Source organism: Carcharhinus amblyrhynchos, unplaced genomic scaffold (assembly GCF_965287045.1).
Source record: "Carcharhinus amblyrhynchos unplaced genomic scaffold, sCarAmb.v2.hapA chromosome_114, whole genome shotgun sequence".
Classification (NCBI taxonomy): domain Eukaryota; kingdom Metazoa; phylum Chordata; class Chondrichthyes; order Carcharhiniformes; family Carcharhinidae; genus Carcharhinus; species Carcharhinus amblyrhynchos.
Window position 1 is genome coordinate 382028 of NW_027649854.1, and position 19389 is coordinate 401416.

Consider the following 19389-nt stretch of genomic DNA (forward strand, 5'->3'; position numbering starts at 1 on the left):
AACATAAGAACATAAGAAATAGGAGCAGGAGTAGGCCATCTAGCCCTTCGAGCCTGCCCCGCCATTCAATAAGATCATGGCTGATCTGTCGTGGCTCAGTTCCACATTCCCGCCCTCTCCCCATAACCCTTAATCCCCTCGCTTATCAAAAACCCATCAACCCGCGTCTTAAAAATACTTAGCGAGGCAGCCGCCACCACTTCAACGGGCAGAGAATTCCCAGTTTTCTTAAATGTTAAAAGTGACCCCGCATTTACCACTTTATCCGGCAGCTCATTCCACACCCCCACCACTCTCTGTGTGAACAATCCCCCCCCAATATTCCCTTCAAACTTTTCTCCTTTCACTCTTAACCCATGCCCTCTGGTTTTTTTCTCTCCTAGCCTCAGTGGAAAAAGCCTGCTTGCATTCACTCTATCTATACCCATCAAAATCTTATACACCTCTATCAAATCTCCCCTCATTCTTCTACGCTCCAGGGAATAAAGTCCTAACCTATACAATCTCTCTCTGTAACTCAGCTTCTCAAGTCCCAGCAACATCTTTGTGAACCTTCTCTGCACTCTTTCAACCTTATTTACATCTGTAACTAGGTGATCAAAATGGTACACAATGCTCTAAATTCAGCCTCACCAATGCCTTATATAACCTTACCATAACACTCCAACTTTTATACTCGATACTCCGATTTATAAAGGCCAATGTACCAAAAGCACTCTTTAAGGCCCTACCCACGTGTGACATCACTTTTAGGGAATTCTGTACCTGTATTCCTCTGTTCAACTGCAATCTTCAGAGTCCTACCATTTACCTGTACGTTCTACTTTGGTTTGTCCTTCCAAAGTGCAATACCTCACACTTGTCTGCATTAAATTCCATTTGCCATTTTTCAGCCCATTTTTCTAGTTGGTAAAAATCCCTCTGCAAGCTTTGAAAACCTTCCTCATTGTCCTTACAGATCTTACAGAGGCCTATAAAATAATGAGGGACATAGAACAGGTAGATAGTCAATATCTTTTCCCAAAGGTAGTGGGGAGTGTAAAACTAGAGGACATAGGTTTAAGGGGAGAGATGAACAAAGATGGGGCGAGACAGTAGAGAAGAGCAGCATGGACAAGTTGAGCCGAAGGGCTTGTTACCATGCTGTCATGCAAATATGAGGTAATGCATCTTGGAAGATCTCATACAGATAGGAAATATATAGTAAATGGCAGAACCCTTATGAGTATTGATAGGCAAAGGGATCTGGGTGTACAAGTACACATCACTGAAAGTGGCAATGCAGGTGGGGAAGGTAGCCAAGAAGGCACATGGCATGCTTACCTTCATCAACTCAATGAACTTTTATTGTGTTTAAAAATTGGCAAGTCATCTTGCAGCTTTGTAGAACCTTAGTTCAGCTGTAGTTAGAATATAATGTTTAATTCGGTTCGCCACACTACCACAAGAATGTGGAGGCTTTGGAGAGGGTACAGAAAAGATTTGCCTGGTATGGAGGGCGTTAGCTATGAGGAGTGGTTGGAGAAACTTGATTCGTTCTTACTGGAGCGACAGAGGTTGAGGGGACACCTGATAGAATCTACAAGATTATGAGGGGCACGGACAGAGTGGATAGTCAGAAGATTTTTCCCAGGGTGGAAGAGTCAATTACTAGGGGGCACAGGTTTAAGCGCAAGGGCAAGATTTAAAGGAGATGTATGAGGCAGATTGTTTTGCATAGAGAGTAGTGGGTGCCTGGAACTCATTGCCCGGGGAGGTAGTGACGCAGATACAATAATAAGTTTTAAGGGGCGTCTTGACGAGTACATGAATAGGATGGGAATAGAGGGATATGGTCCCGAAAGGGTAGAGTGGCATTTGATTTGTGTCCCCTTTTGTGAAGACAGAACCAAAGTATGTATTCAGTTGCTCGGCCATTTCTTCATTCCCCCATTGTGCATTCCCCGTTTCTGTCCGTAGGGGACCTACATTTGTCTTCACCAACCTCCTTCTCTTCACGTATCGATATATTCTTGGACAACTCAATCAGGTCACCTCTCAGTCATACAATCATAGAAATTAACAGCACAGAAACAGGCCCTTTGGCCCATCTTGTCCATGCCAGCCTTTTTTTAACCCCAAATCTAGTCCCAATTGCCCAAATTTGGCCCATATCCCTCTATACCCATCGTACCCATGTAACTGTCTAAACACTTTTAAAAGACAAAATTGTACCCGCCTCTACTACTACCTCTGTAGATCGTTCCAGACACTCACCAACCTCTGTGTGAAAAACTTGCCCCTCTGGACCCTTTTGTACCTCTCCACTCTCACCTTAAACCGATGCCCTTTAGTTTTAGACTCCCCTACCTTTGGGAAAAGACGTCAACTATCTTGCTGATCTGTGCCCCTCATTACTTTATAGACCTATATAAGATCACCCCTCAGCCTTCCACACTCCAGAGAAAAAAGTCCAAGTGGTAGATAGTGAGGAAGGGTGTCATAGTTTACAGGGAGACTTGGACAAGTCGCAGAGCTGGGCCGAGAGGTGGCGGATGGAGTTTAATGCGGAAAAGTGTGAGGTAATTCACTTTGGCAGGAATAACAGATGTGTAGAGTATAGGGCTAACGGTAGGACTCTGAATAGAACATAGAACAGTACAGCGCACAACAGGCCCTTCGGCCCACAATGTTGTGCCGACCAGTTAAAAAACAATGACCCTCTAACCTAAACCAATCCCTTTCCATCCATAAACCTATCCATGGATCTCTTAAACACCCCGAAACTAGGCGCATTTACAACTGCAGCAGGCAGGGCATTCCAATCCCTCACCACCCTCTGGGTAAAGAACCTACCCCGACATCCGTCCTATAACTACCCCCCCTTAATTTAAAGCCATGCCCCCTCGTGCTAGCTTTCTCCATCCGAGGAAAAAGGCTATCACTGTCCACCCTATCTAAACCTCTAATCATCTTATATGTTTCAATAAGATCCCCTCTTAGCCGCCTTCTTTCTAACAAAAACAACCCCAAATCCCTCAGTCTCTCTTCATAGGACCTCCCCTCCATACCAGGCAATATCCTGGTAAACCTCCTCTGCACCCTCTCCAAAGCCTCCACATCCTTCCTATAATGTGGGGACCAGAACTGCACACAATACTCCAAGTGCGGCCGCACCAGAGTTGTGTACAGTTGCAACATGACGCTGCGACTCCTAAATTCAATCCCCCTGCCAATAAATGCCAAGACACCGTATGCCTTCTTAACAACCCTATCTACTTGATTCCCAACTTTCAGGGATCTATGTACACATACACCTAGATCCCTCTGTTCATCCACACTATTCAGAGTCCTCCCATTAGCCCTATACTCAACACATCTGTTATTCCTGCCAAAGTGAATTACCTCACACTTCTCCGTATTAAACTCCATCCGCAAACCTCTCGGCCCAGCTCTGCAACCTGTCCAAGTCTCCCTGCAAACTATGACACCCTTCCTCACTATCTACCACACCTCCGACTTTAGTGTCATCAGCAAATTTACTAATCCACCCAACTATACCCTCATCCAGATCATTAATAAAAATTACAAACAACAGTGGCCCCAAAACAGATCCCTGAGGCACACCACTCGTAACTGAACTCCATGACGAATACTTGCCATCAACCACCACCCTCTGTCTCCTATCTGCTAGCCAATTCCTGATCCAATTACCTAGATTACCCCCAATCCCATACATCTGCATTTTCTGCAGAAGGCTTCCATGGTGAACCTTATCAAACGCCTTACTAAAGTCCAAATACACCACGTCAACTGCCTTACCCCCATCCACCTCTTTGGTCACTTTCTCAAAAAACTCAATAAGGTTAGTAAGGCACGACCTACCCGCTACAAAACCATGCTGACTATCTCCAATCAATTCATTACTCTCCAAATAACTATAAATCCTATCCCTAATAATTTTTTCTAAAACCTTGCCCACAACAGAAGTAAGACTCACCGGTCTATAATTCCCGGGGAAGTCTCTGTTCCCCTTCTTAAACAATGGGACAACATTCGCTATCCTCCAACCTTCCGGCACTATACCTGAGACCAACGACAACCTGAAGATCAGAGCCAGAGGCTCTGCAATCGCCTCTCTTGCCTCCCAGAGAATCCTAGGATAAATCCCGTCTGGCCCAGGGGACTTATCTATTTTCAAACCCTCCAGAATATCCAGCACATCCCCCCTATCAACTGCAGTACTGTCTAGTTTACACCCCTGTAACCCAGTGTTCTCCTCAGCTACATTTATGTCCCCCTGCGTGAACACCGAAGAGAAATATTGGTTCAATGCCTCTCCAATCTCTTCCGGTTCCACACACAACTTCCCTCTGCTGTCTGTAACTGGCCCTAATCTTGCCCTAACCAACCTTCTGTTCTTAACATACCTATAGAATGCCTTAGGATTCTCCTTAATCCTATCAGCCAAAGTCTTCTCATGTCCTCTTTTAGCCCTTCTTAACTCACTCTTCAACTCCCTCCTAGCCAATCTAAAGCCTTCTAGTGCACTACCTGAGCCCTCAAGTCTCAACCGAACAGAAGCCTCCTTTTTCTTTTTAACCAGCAAATCAACTTTTTTAGTGCACCACGGTTCCCTAGCTCGACCACTTCCTCCTTGCCTGACAGGGTCATACATAGAACATAGAACATTACAGCGCAGAACAGGCCCTTCGGCCCACGATGTTGCGCCGACCAGCTTTCAAAAAAAAACAACACTAACCCACTAATCTAAACCAATCCCATTTCGTCCATAAACCTATCCACAGATCTCTTAAACGCCCCCAAACTAGGCACATTTACAACTGCAGCTGGCAGGGCATTCCAGTCCCTCACCACCCTCAAGGACAGGGATGGAAAGGGATTGGTTAGGTTAGAGGGTCATTGCTTTTTAACTGGTCGGCGCAACATCGTGGGCCGAAGGGCCTGTTCTGCGCTGTAATGTTCTATGTTCTATGTTCTAAGTCTATCCAGCCTCTCCTTATAACTCAAACCATCAAGTCCCAGTAGTATCCTAGTAAATCTTTTCTGCACTCTTTCTAGTTTAATAATATAAGTGCAAATAAGTGCGGCGTGCAGGAATGGGACAGCCGTAGTTATGGGGGATTTCAATCTACATATAGATTGGTCGACCCATGTTGGACGCGGTGGGCTCGAAGAGGAGTTCTTGGAATGCTGCCGGGATAGTTTCCTCGAACAGTGTGTGTTGGAGCCGACGAGGGAGCGAGCTATCTTGGATCTGATGCTATGTAATGAGGCGGGTAGAATTAGGGACCTTGCGGTGAAGGATCCTCTTGGGGAGAGTGATCATTGTATGGTGGAGTTTCTGGTGCAGATGGAGGAGGAGAAAGTGGGTTCCCGGACGCGTGTCCTTTGTTTGAACAGAGGGGAATACAGTAGGATGAGAGAAGAATTGGCGAATGTGGACTGGGGGAGCGCATTGGAAGGTAGGTCTGCTGAGGAGCAGTGGAGGATCTTTAAGGAGATCTTTCTTGGTGCTCAGCGGAAATTTATTCCGATGGTCAAAAAGGACAGTAGGAGGAGAGGTAATAAGCCGTGGATAACGAAGGAGGTGAAGGAAAGTGTTAAATTAAAAGTGGAGGAATTTAGAGTAGCTAAGAGTAGTGGGCGAGAAGAGGATTGGGAGAGGTTTAAATGTCAACAAAGATTGACAAAGAAGTTGATAAAGAAGGGTAGGAGAAAGTATGAAGCTGGGCTAGCGCTTAATATAAAAAAGGATAGCAAGAGTTTTTATAAATATATAAAAAGGAAGAGGCTGGCTAGGGTGAACGTTGGTCCCTTAGAGGATGAGAGGGGGGACTTAGTGGTAGGGGATGGGGAAATGGTTGAGGTCCTGAATAGCTTTTTTGTTTCTGTCTTCACGGAGGAGGACGTGAATAATTTGCCGGGTGTTAGAGATGGAAAGGTGGTAGGACTGGAGGGTCTTAATGACATTACTGTTACTAGAGAGGAGGTGCTCGACAGACTGGAGTGACTGATTGTGGACAAGTCGCCAGGACCGGATGGAATCCATCCAAGGGTTCTGAAAGAAATGGCGGAGGTGATAGTGGATGCCTTGGTGGTTATTTTCCAGACGTCGCTGGATTCCGAGGAAGTGCCGGAAGATTGGAAAGCGGCTAATGTTACGCCGTTGTTTAAGAAGGGTGCCAGGCAAAAGGCAGGGAATTATAGGCCGGTTAGTTTAACGTCTGTTGTAGGTAAAATGTTAGAATCCGTCATCAAGGAGGAAATAGCGAGGCATCTTGAGAGGAATTGCTTGACAGAGCAGACACAGCACGGTTTCGTTAAAGGGAAGTCGTGCTGACAAGTTTACTGGAGTTCTATGAGGATCTGTCTAGGGCGGTGGATAGAGGAGAGCCGGTGGATGTGGTCTTTCTGGATTTTCAGAAGGCGTTTGACAAGGTACCTCACAGGAGGTTATTGCAGAAGGTCAGGGGACAGGGAGTTGGGGGTAGGGTGCTAGCGTGGATAGAGGATTGGTTGTCAAATAGGAGGCAGAGAGTGGGGGTCAATGGGTGCTATTCGGATTGGCGGATGGTGACGAGCGGAGTGCCTCAGGGGTCGGTGCTGGGGCCTCAGCTATTTACCATTTATATAGATGATCTGGAGGAGGGAACCGAGTGTAGGGTGTCGAAATTTGCTGATGACACCAAGATTGGAGGAAAGGCAAATTATGCAGAGGGTGTGGAGAGTCTACAGAAGGATCTAGATAGGCTGGGCGAATGGGCCAGGAAATGGCAAATGGAATTTAATGTTGGCAAGTGCGAGGTGGTCCACTTTGGTAGGAATAATGGTAGGAAGGATTATCACTTACGTGGCGAAAAACTGCAGCAGGCGACGGTGCAGAGGGACCTTGGGGTCCTTGTGCATGAGTCGCAAAAACCCAGCTTGCAGGTGCAGCAGGTGGTCAGGAAGGCGAATGGGATGCTGGCCTTCATAGCGAGGGGGATTGAATATAAAAGTAGGGAGGTCTCGCTGCGGCTATATAGGGCATTGGTGAGGCCGCAGCTGGAGTACTGTGTGCAGTTTTGGGCGCCGTACTTACGCAAAGATATTTTGGCCTTGGAGGGAGTGCAGAGGAGGTTTACTAGGCTGATACCGGAGTTGAGGGGGTTGAGCTATGAGGAGAGGCTGAATAAACTAGGCTTGTACTCGTTAGAGTTTAGAAGAATGAGGGGAGATCTCATTGAGACGTATAAGATGATGAATGGGATGGATAGGATAGAGGTGGAGAGACTCTTCCCGCTCAGAAAGGATAATAGGACTAGGGGGCACAGCCTCAAGATAAAGGGGGGGCGGTTTAGAACGGAGTTGAGGAGGAACTTTTTCACTCAAAGGGTGGTGAATCTCTGGAATTCTCTGCCCGTTGAAGTGGTGGAGGCCACCTCGCTAAATATTTTTAAGACGCGGGTTGATGGGTTTTTGATAAGAGAGGGGATTAAGGGTTATGGGGGGAGGGCGGGAATGTGGAACTGAGCCATGACAGATCAGCCATGATCTTATTGAATGGCGGGGCAGGCTCGAAGGGCTAGATGGCCTACTCCTGCTCCTATTTCTTATGTTCTTATCCTTTCTATAATAGGGTGACCAGAACTGTACACAGTATTCCAAGTGTGGACTTACCAATGTCTTGTACAACTTCAACAAGACGTCCCAACTCCTGTATTCAATGTTCTGATCGATGAAACCAAGCATGCTGAATGCCTTCTTCACCACTCTGTCCACCTGTGACTCCACTTTCAAGGAGCTATGAACCTGTACCCCTAGATCTCTTTGTTCTGTAACTCTCCCCAATGCCCTACCATTAACTGAGCAAGTCCTGCCCTGGTTCAATCGACCAAAATGCATCACCTCACATTTATCTAAATTAAACTCCGTCTGCCATTTGTTTTCTCTGCTCCAAAGAAAACAACCCAATCCATTTCAACCAGTTACATGGATAAGATGGCTGTCAAGCGATATTGTCCAAACGCTAGCACTTGGGAATCACTTAGTGGTTAACAAAAGGGTGGCATGGATAGGTTGGGCCAAAGGTTCTGTTTTCATGCTGTAAACCTCTCTGGCTCTATGACTATATGATTTCACTCCTCAGAACTTAACTGTTCCATCCCAGGCAGCATCCTGGTGAATCTCCTCTGCACCCCCTCCAGTGTAATCACATCCTTCCGATAATGTGGCGACCAGAACTGCACACAGTGCTCCAGCTGTGGCCTCACCAAAGTTCTATACAACTCCAACATGAGCTCCCTGCTTTTGTAATCTATACCCCGATTGTTAAAGGCAAGTGTCCCTCTGCCATTTTTCACCATCCTACTAACAGGTGCTTCTGCCTTCAGAGATCTGTGGACAAACACACCAAGCTCCCTTTGTTCCACAGAACTTCCTAATGTCCTACCATTCATTGAGTATTTTCTTGTCAGATTTCTTCTTCCAAAGTATATCACCCCACATTTCTCAGGGTTAAATTCCGCCTGCCATTTATCTGCTCATTTGACAATTCCGTCTTTATCTTCCTGTCGCCCAAGACACCCGGCCAGTCTTTGTGCCATCCACAAGCTTACTAATCCTACCCCTCACATAGTCATCAATGTCATTTATATAAATGATGAATAACAGGGAACCCAGCACAGATCCCTGTGGTACTCCACTGGACACTGCCTTCCAGTCACTAAAGCAGCTTTCTCTCATCACCCTCTGTCTCCGACAACTGAGCCCATTTTGAATCCACTTTGTCACATTCTCCTTACAGGAGTATCCTTACTATGTTTGATCTTTTTTACAGCTTGTGCACCCCTGAGGGAATTTACTGCCAACCCTTGGATTGTAAAGGTAAGAGAGACAAAGGTTGTTCCAGGACAGATACATGTTGGGATGTGTTCAGAAGCTCAGCCTGATTTCAGGATTCCATAGGCAGCTGGAGTCATTGCAAAACGTCAGGGAATATCGGACATGCCTGGATTGTACATTCCTGGAGGAGGCAACCCAACAGGCAGTGGGGCTAGCAGGAAAGTGGCCTCCAGTGTGGGGCTAGCAGGGGAATGGCCTCCAGTGGGGCCCGCAGGGGAGTGGTTGGCACCCAGGTTGATAAGGTTGTTAAGAAGGCGTACAGTGTGTTAGCTGTTATTGGTAGAGGGATTGAATTTCGGAGCCGTGAGGTCATGTTACAACTGTACAAAACTCTGGTGCGGCCGCACTTGGAGTATTGCGTACAGTTCTGGTCGCCGCATTATAAGAAAGATGTGGAGGCATTGGAAAGGGTGCAGAGGAGGTTTACCAGGATGTTGCCTGGTATGGTGGGAAGGTCTTATATTGATGACACCAAGATTGGGGGAAAGGCAAATTGTGCGGAGGGTGTGGAGAGTCTGCAGAAGGATCTAGATAGGCTGGGCAAATGGGCCAGGAAATGGCAAATGGAATTTAATGTTGGCAAGTGTGAGGTGGTCCACTTTGGTAGGAAGAATGGTAGGAAGGACTATTACTTACGTGGCGAAAAACTGCAGCAGGCGACGGTGCAGAGGGACCTCGGGGTCCTTGTGCATGAGTCGCAAAAACCCAGCTTGCAGGTGCAGCAGGTGGTCAGGAAGGCGAATGGGATGCTGGCCTTCATAGCGAGGGGGATTGAATATAAAAGTAGGGAGGTCTTGCTGCAGCTGTACAGGGCATTGGTGAGGCCGCAACTGGAGTACTGTGTGCAGTTTTGGGCGCCGCACCTGCGCAAGGATATTTTGGCCTTGGAGAGAGTGCAGAGGAGGTTTACTAGGCTGATACCGGAGTTGAGGGGGTTGAGCTATGAGGAGAGGCTGAATAAACTGGGCTTGTACTCGTTAGAGTTTAGAAGAATGAGGGGAGATCTCATTGAGACGTATAAGATGATGAATGGGATGGATAGGATAGAGGTGGAGAGACTCTTCCCGCTCAAAAAAGACAGTAGGACTAGGGGGCACAGCCTCAAGATAAAGGGGAGGCGGTTTAGAACGGAGTTGAGGAGGAACTTCTTCACTCAAAGGGTGGTGAATCTCTGGAATTCTCTGCCCGTTGAAGTGGCGGAGGCTGCCTCGCTAAATATTTTTAAGAAGCGGGTTGATGGGTTCTTGATAAGAGAGGGGATTAAGGGTTATGGGGAGAGGGCGGGAAAGTGGAACTGAGCCACAACAGATCAGCCATGATCTTATTGAATGGCGGGGCAGGCTCGAAGGGCTAGATGGCCTACTCCTGCTCCTATTTCTTATGTTTCTTATATTTCTTATGTTTCTTATGTCTTGAGGTTATTTTCATTAGAGAGAAGAAGGTTACGAGGTGACCTAATTGAGGCATCCAAGATGATCAGAGGGTTAGATAGGGTGGACAGTAAGAGCCTTTTACCTCAGATGGTGATGGCTAACACAAGGGGACATAGCTTTAAATTAAGGGGTGGTAATTATAGGACGGATGTCAGAGGTAGGTTCTTTACTCAGAGGGTAGTAAGGTTGTGGAATGCCCTGCCTGCAGCAGTTGTGGACTCGCCAACTTTAAGGGCATTCAAATGGTCAGTGGATAGGCATATGGATAACTTGGAATAGTTTAGGTTAGAGGGTCATTAGATTGGTTCCACTGGTCGGCGCAACATCGTGGGCCGAAGGGCCTGTATTGCGCTGTAATGTTCTGTGTTCTATGGTCTCCAGTGTGGGATTTGCAGGGAAATGTCTGCCAATTTCCTCCGTACCCTCCCACAATGTCCTGGGATACACCATCGGGTCCTGGGGATTTATCTATCTTGATTTGCTTTAACACTTCCAGCACCTCCTTCTCTGACAGTGATGAGTACGGTCCTGCAGGGATTTGTGTTAGCACCCCATTGTTCACGGTAGATAGTAGTGATGTGGAAGAGGGAAGTCTGCATGAAGAAATTTCTCCTCACCTCAGTTCTAAAAGGATTACCCCTTATCCTCAAACTATGACCATAAGTTTTGAACTACCCCACCATTGGGAACATTTTTTCTGAATCTACCCTGTCTAATCCTGTTAGAATTTTATAAGTTTCTTTGCAACCCCCTTTCATTCTTCTAAACTTCAGTGAATATAATCCTAACTGACTTAATGTATCCTAATATGACAGACCTGCCATCCCAGGAATCAGCCTGGTAAACCTTCGCTGTGCTCCCTCTATAGCAAGGACATGCTTCCTCAGATAAGGAGACCAAAACTGCACACAAAACTACACATTGGTGTGTCCTCACCAATGCCTTATCCAATTGCAGTAAAACATCCCTATCCCTATACTCAAATCCTCTCACTCTTGATGGTTGTACTGTAGGCTTGCGGCAGACTGAAAAGATTGAGTATGTGGACGTTAAGAAAAAGGATGTGTTGGAACTGTTAAATTCTATCAAGACAGATAAGTCGCCGGGACCAGATGGGATGTACCCCAGGTTACTGTGGGAGGTGAGGGAAGAGATTGCAGAGCCCCTGGTGATGATCTTTGCGTCGTCGATGGAGACGGGAGAGGTTCCGGAGGATTGGAGGATTGCGGATGTGGTTCCTATTTTCAAGAAAGGGAACAGGGATAGCCTGGGAAATTACCGACCGGTGAGTCTGACCTCAGTGGTTGGTAAGTTGATGGAGAAGGTCCTCAGAGACAGGATTTATGAATATTTAGAGAAGTTTAGTGTGATCAGAAATAGTCAGCACGGCTTTGTCAAGGGCAGGCTGTGCCTTATGAGCCTAGTTGAGTCCTTTGAAAATGTGACTAAACCCATTGACGAAGAAAGAGCGGTGCATGTGGTTTACATGGACTTCAGCGAGGCATTTGATAAGGTTCCCCAAGCAAGACTTCTTGAGAAGGTGAGAGGGCATGGGATCCAAGGGGCTTTGGCCTTGTGGATCCAGAACTGGCTTGCCTGCAGAAGGCAGAGAGTGGTTCTGGATGGGTCTTTTTCTGCATGGAGGTCAGTCACCAGTGGAGCGGCCCAGGGATCTGTTCTAGGACCCTTGCTGTTTGTCATTTTCATAAATGACCTGGATGAGGAAGTGGAAGGATGGGTTCGTAAGCTTGCTGATGACACGAAGGTTAGTGGTGTTGTGGATAATGTGGAGGGATGTTAGAAGTTGCAGTGAGACATAGATAGGATGCAAGACTGGGCAGAGAAGTGGCAGGTGGACTTCAACGCAGATAAGTGCGTAGTGATCCATTTTGGCAGGTCAAATGGGATGAAGGAGTATAATATTAAGGGTAAGACTCTTAGCAGTGTGGAAGAGCAAAGGGATCGTGGGGTCCGGGTCCATAGGACTCTTAAATCGGCCTCGCAGGTGGAGGATGTGGTTGAGAAGGCGTATGGTGTACTGGCCTTCATTAATCGAGGGATTGAGTTTAGGAGTCGGGAGGTAATGCTGCAACTTTATAAGCCCCTTGTCAGACCCCACTTGGAGTACTGTGCGCAGTTCTGGTCGCCTCACTATAGGAAGGACGTGGAAGCTATTGAAAGGGTACAGAGGAGATTTACAAGGATGTTGCCTGGATTGGGAGGCATGCCTTATGAAGATAGGTTGAGGGAGCTAGGTCTCTTCTCCCTGGAGAGACGAAGGTTGAGAGGCAACCTGATAGAGGTTTATAAGATGTTGAGAGGAATAGATAGGGTGGATTCTCGGAGGCTATTTCCCAGGGCTGAAATGGTCGCAACGAGAGGACACAGGTTTAAGGTGCAGGGAAGCAAGTACAGAGGAGATGTTAGGGGTAAGTTTTTCACTCAGAGGGTGGTGAGTGAATGGAATCGGCTGCCGTCAGTGGTGGTGGAAGCGAACTCGCTGGGGTCTTTGAAAAGACTTCTGGATGAGTATATGGGATCTAATGGGATTGGGGGTTATAGATAGGTCTATGGCTTAGTAGGTATAGATGTGATCGGCGCAACTAGTGGCCCGAAGGGCCTGTTTGTGCTGTAGTGTTCTATGTTCTAAGTTCACATTTGGAATATTGTGTGCAGTTCTGGTCGCCTCATTATAAGAAGGATGTGGAACCACTGGAGACAGTGCAGAGGAGATTTACCAGGATGCTGCCTGGTTTGGAGGGTAGCTCTTATGAGGAAAGGTTGAGGGAGCTGGGGCTTTTCTCTTCAGAGTGGAGGAGGATGAGAGGTGACTTAATAGAGGGTTATGAGGTGCTGAGGGGGATAGATAAAGTAGACATGCAGAGACGTACACTGCCTGCTGCGATAGTGGAGTTGGACACTTTAGGAACTTTCAAGCGGTTATTGGATAGGCACATGGAGCACTCCAGAATGATAGGGAGGGGATAACTTGATCTTGGTTTCAGACAAAGCTTGGCACAACATTGAGGGCCAAAGGATTCTCTGGGAGGCAAGGGAGGAAATTGCAGAGCCTCTGGCTCTGATCTTCAGGTCGTCGTTGGTCACCGGTATAGTGCCAGAAGATTGGAGGTTAGCGAATGTTGTCCCATTGTTTAAGAAGGGGAACAGAGACTTCCCTGGGAATTATAGATTGGTGAGTCTTACTTCTGTTGTGGGTAAGGTTTTAGAAAAAATTATTAGGGATAGGATTTAAAGTTATTTGGAGAGTAATGAAATGATTAGAGATAGTCAGCATGGTTTTGTGGAGGGTAGGTCGTGCCTTACTAACCTTATTGAGTTTTTTGAGAAAGTGACCAAAGAGGTGGATGGGGGTAAGGCAGTTGACGTGGTGTATTTGGACTTTAGTAAGGCGTTTGATAAGGTTCACCATGGAAGCCTTCTGCAGAAATTGCAGATGTATGGGATTGAAGGTGATTTAGGAAATTGAATTAGGAATTGGCTGGCGGATAGGAGACAGAGGGTGGTGGTTGATGGCAAGTATTCGACATGGAGTTCAGTTACGAGTGGTGTGCCTCAGGGATCTGTTTTGGGGCCACTGCTGTTTGTAATTTTTATAAATGATCTGGATGAGGGTATAGCTGGGTGGATTAGTAAATTTGCTGATGACACCAAAGTCGGAGGTGTGGTAGATAGTGAGGAAGGGTGTCTTAGTCTACAGGGAGACTTGGTCAAGTTGCAGAGTTGGGCCGAGAGGTGGCGGATGGAGTTTAATGCGGAAAAGTGTGAGGTAATTCACTTTGGCAGGAATAATGGTTGTGTAGAGTATAGGGCTAACGGTAGGACTCTGAATAGTGTGGATGAACAGAGGGATCTAGGTGTATGTGTACATAGATCCCTGAAAGTTGGGAATCAAATAGATAGGGTTGTTAGGAAGGCATACGGTGTCTTGGCGTTTATTGGTAGGGGGATTGAATTTAAGAGCCGCAGCGTCATGTTGCAACTGTACAAAACTCTGGTGCGGCCGCACTTGGAGTATTGTGTGCAGTTCTGGTCCCCACATTATAGGAAGGATGTGGAGGCTTTGGAGAGGGTGCAGAGGAGGTTTACCAGGATGTTGCCTGGTATGGAGGGGAGGTCCTATGAAGAGAGACTGAGGGATTTGAGGTTGTTTTCCTTAGAAAGAAGGCGGCTACGAGGGGACCTTATTGAAACATATAAGATGATTAGAGGTTTGGATAGGGTGGACAGTGATAGCCTTTTTCCTCGGATGGAGAAAGCTAGCACGAGGGGACATAGCTTTAAATTAAGGGGTGGTAGTTATAGGACGGATGTCAGGGGTAGGTTCTTTACCCAGAGGGTGGTGAGGGATTGGAATGCCCTGCCTGCTGCAGTTGTGGATGCGCCTAGTTTGGGGGTGTTTAAGAGATCCGTGGATAGGTTTATGGATGGAAAGGGTTTGGTTTAGGTTAGAGGGTCATTGTTTTTTAACTGGTCAGCGCAACATCGTGGGCCGAAGGGCCTGTTCTGCGCTGTAATGTTCTATGTTCTAAAGGGTCTGGACTATGCTGTACTGTTCTATGTTTCTATTTTCCTATGTTAAGCTGCCAATCCTGTCCTTCCCTTAACCAAGTCTCTGTAATAGCAACAACACCACAGTTCCTAATACTAATCCAAGCTCTAAGTTCATCTGCCTTACCTGTTACACTTCTCATTTTGAAACAAATGCACTTCAGTCCACAAGACCCTCTCTGATTAGCAATCCCACCCTGCCCGCTGTTTCTCTGAGCCTTACTGGCTCTACTCTCTGCTTCCCCTTCAACTAATTCACCTTTGCTTTGATTCCCATCCCCTGCCAAACTAGTTTAAATCCTCCCGTGTGTCACTAACAAACCTCCCAGCCAAAATATTTGTGCCTCTCCAGTGTAGATGCAACCCATCCTTCTTGCACAGGTCCCACACCTTCCCTGGAAGAGACCCCAGTGGTCCAGATATCTGGAACCCTCCCTCCTACAGCAGCTGTTTCGCTACATGTTGAGCTGCACTATCTTCCTATTTCTATCCTCACTGGCACGTGACACAGGGAGTAATCCTGAGATTACAACCCTAGAGGTCCTGCTTTTTAACTTACTACCTAACTTCCTAAACAGTTGCTGCGGGACCTCATCATTCTTCCTGCCTATGTCGTTAGTACCAATATGTAGCCCAACCTCTGGCTGTTCGTCCTCTCCCTTCAGGATGCTTTCTGTCTGTTCATTTTGTCCGAGACATCCTGGACCCCGACACTAGGGAGGCAACATACCATCCTGGAGTCTCTTTCACATCCACAGAAGTATCTATCTGCACCCCTAACTATAGAGTCCCCTATAACTATTGCTCCTATCCTCTTTGTCCCTCCCTGCTTAACAAAAGAGCCAGCCACGGTACCAGTGCTCTGACTGCTGCTGCTGGTATCACCTGATAAGAACATAAGAAATAGGAGCAGGAGTAGGCCATCTAGCCCTTCGAGCCTGTCCCGCCATTCAATAAGATCATGGCTGATCTGAAGTGGATCAGTTCCACTTTCCCGCTTTTTCCCCATAACCCTTAATTCCCTTGTCTATCAGAAACCTATCTACCCGTGACTTAAATATATTCAGCGAGGTAGCCTCCACCACTTCAATGGGCAGAGAATTCCAGAGATTCACCACCCTTTCAATGAAGAAGTTCCTCCTCAACTCCGTTCTAAACTGCTCCCTCCCCCCCTTATTTTGAGGCTGTGCCCTCTCGTACTGCTATCCTTTCTAAGCGGGAAGAATCTCTCTACCTCTACTCTGTCCATCCCCTTCATTATCTTGTCAGTCTCTATAAGATCCCCCCTCAGCCTTCTAAACTCCAACGAGTACAGACCCAGTCTATTCAATCTCTCCTCATAGTCCAACCCCCTCATCTCCGGAATCAGCCTCGTGAACCTCCTCTGTACTCCCTCCAAGGCCAATATATCCTTTCTCAAGTGCGGCGACCAAAACTGCACACAGTACTCCAGCTGCGGCCTCGCCAGTGCCCTGTACAGTTGCAGCAAGACCTCCCTGCTTTTATATTCTATCCCCCTAGCTATAAAGGCCAACATCCCATTCGCCTTCTTGACCACCTGCTGCACCCACAGACTGGGTTTTTGCGACTGGTGCACAAGGACCCCCAGGTCCCTCTGCACCATAGCATGCTGCAGCTTTTCGCCCTTTAAATAATAATCCCTCCTACTATTATTCCTGCCAAAGTGGATAACCTCACACTTGCTAACATTGTATTCCATCTGCCAGGTCCTCACCCATTCACTCAACCTATCCAGATCTCTCTGTAGACTTTCCACACCCTCCGCACAATTTGCTTTACCACTCATCTTTGTGTCATCAGCAAATTTCGTTGCTCTACACTCAGCCCCCTCCTCCAGATCATCGATATAAATGGTAAATAGCTGAGGCCCCAGCACCGATCCCTGCGGAACTCCACTAGCCACCAACCGCCAACCAGAAAAGCACCCATTGATACCAACTCTCTGCTTCCTATTAGACAGCCAATCCTCTATCCACGCTAACACTTTACCCCCCAGCTCCGTGTCCCCTAACCTTTTGCAGGAACCTTTTATGAGGCACCTTATCAAACGCCTTCTGGAAATCTGAAAACACCACATCCACCGGTTCCCCTCTGTCTATACCACACTAGTCACATCCTCATAGAATTCCAATAAATTCGTTAAACACGACTTCCCCTTAACGAATCCGTGCTGCGTCTGTTTGATCAAACTGTTCTTTTCTAGGTGCCTCGCTATCTCTTCTTTAATGACGGATTCTAGCATTTTTCCAACTACAGACGTTAAACTAACCGGCCTTTAATTCCTTACCTTTTGTCTGCTACCTTTTTTAAACAGCGGCGTAACATTAGCCGTTTTCCAATCTTCCGGCACTTCCCCGGAATCCAGCGAATTTTGTTAAATAATTACTAAGGCATCCACTATCACCTCTGCCATTTCTTTCAGAACCCTGGGATGCATTCCATCCGGTCCCAGGGACTTGTCTACCTTCAGTCCCGTTAGTCTATCAAGCACTACCTCTCTAGTGACAGTAATTGTATTAAGGCCCTCAACTCCTACCATCCCTCTATCTTTAATATCCGGCAAACTATTCGTGTCCTCCTCCGTGAAGACCGAGGCAAAAAACTTATTTAAAGCCTCAGCCATTTCCTCATTGCCCACCGCTAAATCCCCCCTCTCATCCTCTAAGGGTCCAACATTCACTCTAGCCAGTCTCCTCTCCTTTATATATTTGTAAAAACTTTTACTATCAGTTTTTATATTTAGAGCCAGTTTAGCTTCATAGTCTATCTTTCCTTTCTTTATCACTTTCTTAGTCATTCCTTGTTGTTTTTTAAAACTTTCCCAATCTTCTAATCGCCCACTATTTTTAGCTGTTCTGAACGCATCAGCTTTTAATTTAATACTCTCCTTTATTTCCTTAGATAACCATGGCTGGTTATCCCTTCTCCTACATTCCTTCTTTACCATCGGAATATATTTCTGCTGAGCACCGAAAAAGATCTCCTTAAAGATCCTCCACTGTCCCTCAGCCGTCCTACCGACCAATCTGTGCCTCCAATCTACATTCGTCAATTCCGCTCTCACCCTATCGTACTCCCCTCTGTTCAAACAGAGAACACAGGTCCGGGACCCTACTTTCTCATCCTCCATCTGCATCAAAAACTCAACCATACAATGATCACTCATCCCAAGAGGATCCCTCGCAACAAGATCCCTAATTCTACCTGCCTTGTTACACAACACCAGATCTAAGATAGCTCGCTCCCTCGTAGGTTCCGTTACACACTGTTCAAGGAAACTATCCCGGCAGCATTCCAAGAACTCTTCCTCAAGCCCACCGCGTCCGACTTGGGTCATCCAATCAATATGCAGATTAAAATCCCCCATAATTATCGCCGTTCTGTTTCTGCACGCATCATTTATTTGCTTGTTTATAGCCCGGCCCACCTCAAAATTATTATTTGGGGGCCTATAGACCACACCCACCAGCGTCTTCCTCCCCTTACTATTCCTTATCTCCACCCACAACGATTCCACGTTTTGCTCTTTGGAGCCTATATCTTCCCTTACTCCTGCCCTGATATTATCCTTAATTGACAGAGCTACGCCCCCCCACCTTTTTCCTCCCGCCTATCCTTCCTAAACACTTGATACCCCTGGACATTCAGCTCCCAGTCCCTGTCACCCTGCAACCACGTTTCTGTAATGGCCACTAGATCATATCCATTTGTGCTGATCTGCGCCATCAGCTCATTCACTTTGTTCCGAATGCTTCATGCATTGTTGATAACAGCAAGTAATCAAAATTAACAAGAGTAGGCCATTCAACTCCACCTTTTTGTTATTCATTCATGGGACATGGATGTCACAGGCTGGCTGCCATTTATTGTTCAATATGACCATGGCTGATTGGATATTTCAGTGTTTTTTTACACCCACTGTCTCCCATCCAGTTTTGCATTGATTTTTGTATCTCTTCTCTGGACCTCATTCTTTTCTCCCTGTGTCCTCTTCAGTGAATGGAGGATGGACGCCATGGTCACCGTGGTCAGACTGTCCGGTTACCTGCGGCCAGGGGTCACAGACACGGACTAGGGCTTGTATCAATCCTCCACCCCGGAACAATGGTTCAGTGTGTGAAGGACTCAGTGCTCAAACCCAGAACTGCAGCATTCCACCCTGCCCAGGTAAGGAGAGGCCCTGAAGGTGGAGGCACGGTGCGGGGAGAGATGGATGAAGAGGCTGAGAATGAGGGGGAGATAGTGAGTGTGAGACTAAGAACAAAGAAGAGTAAGGAAGTAACTCTGAGGGGCAAAAGAGAATAAACATGACAGAAAGAACGAGATACGTGAAGGGACAGATGGAGTGAGAGATTGATGGAGGGCAGGGTGAGGGATAGAGAGAAACAGAGATGGTAAAGACAGCCTATGGGAGGTTCAGAGATTGGGAGAGATTGCGATCGTGACTGACAGATTTTTGTGTGTCTTTTATGTTGTACAT

At 46.8% G+C, this 19389-nt stretch overlaps 1 protein-coding gene across 1 annotated transcript in view; it reads left to right on the forward strand.

The window, feature by feature from the left end:
* The window catches only part of sspo (SCO-spondin), a gene marked incomplete at its 5' end in the record, with an annotated part of 592643 nt that overhangs the window by 381550 nt on the left and 191704 nt on the right, over window positions 1-19389 (forward strand). The window contains 2 exons of the mRNA XM_080183006.1: window positions 8822-8868; window positions 18906-19076. Of these exons, the coding sequence (XP_080039132.1) occupies window positions 8822-8868; window positions 18906-19076 (218 nt within the window). The remainder of the gene's footprint in view (window positions 1-8821; window positions 8869-18905; window positions 19077-19389) is intronic.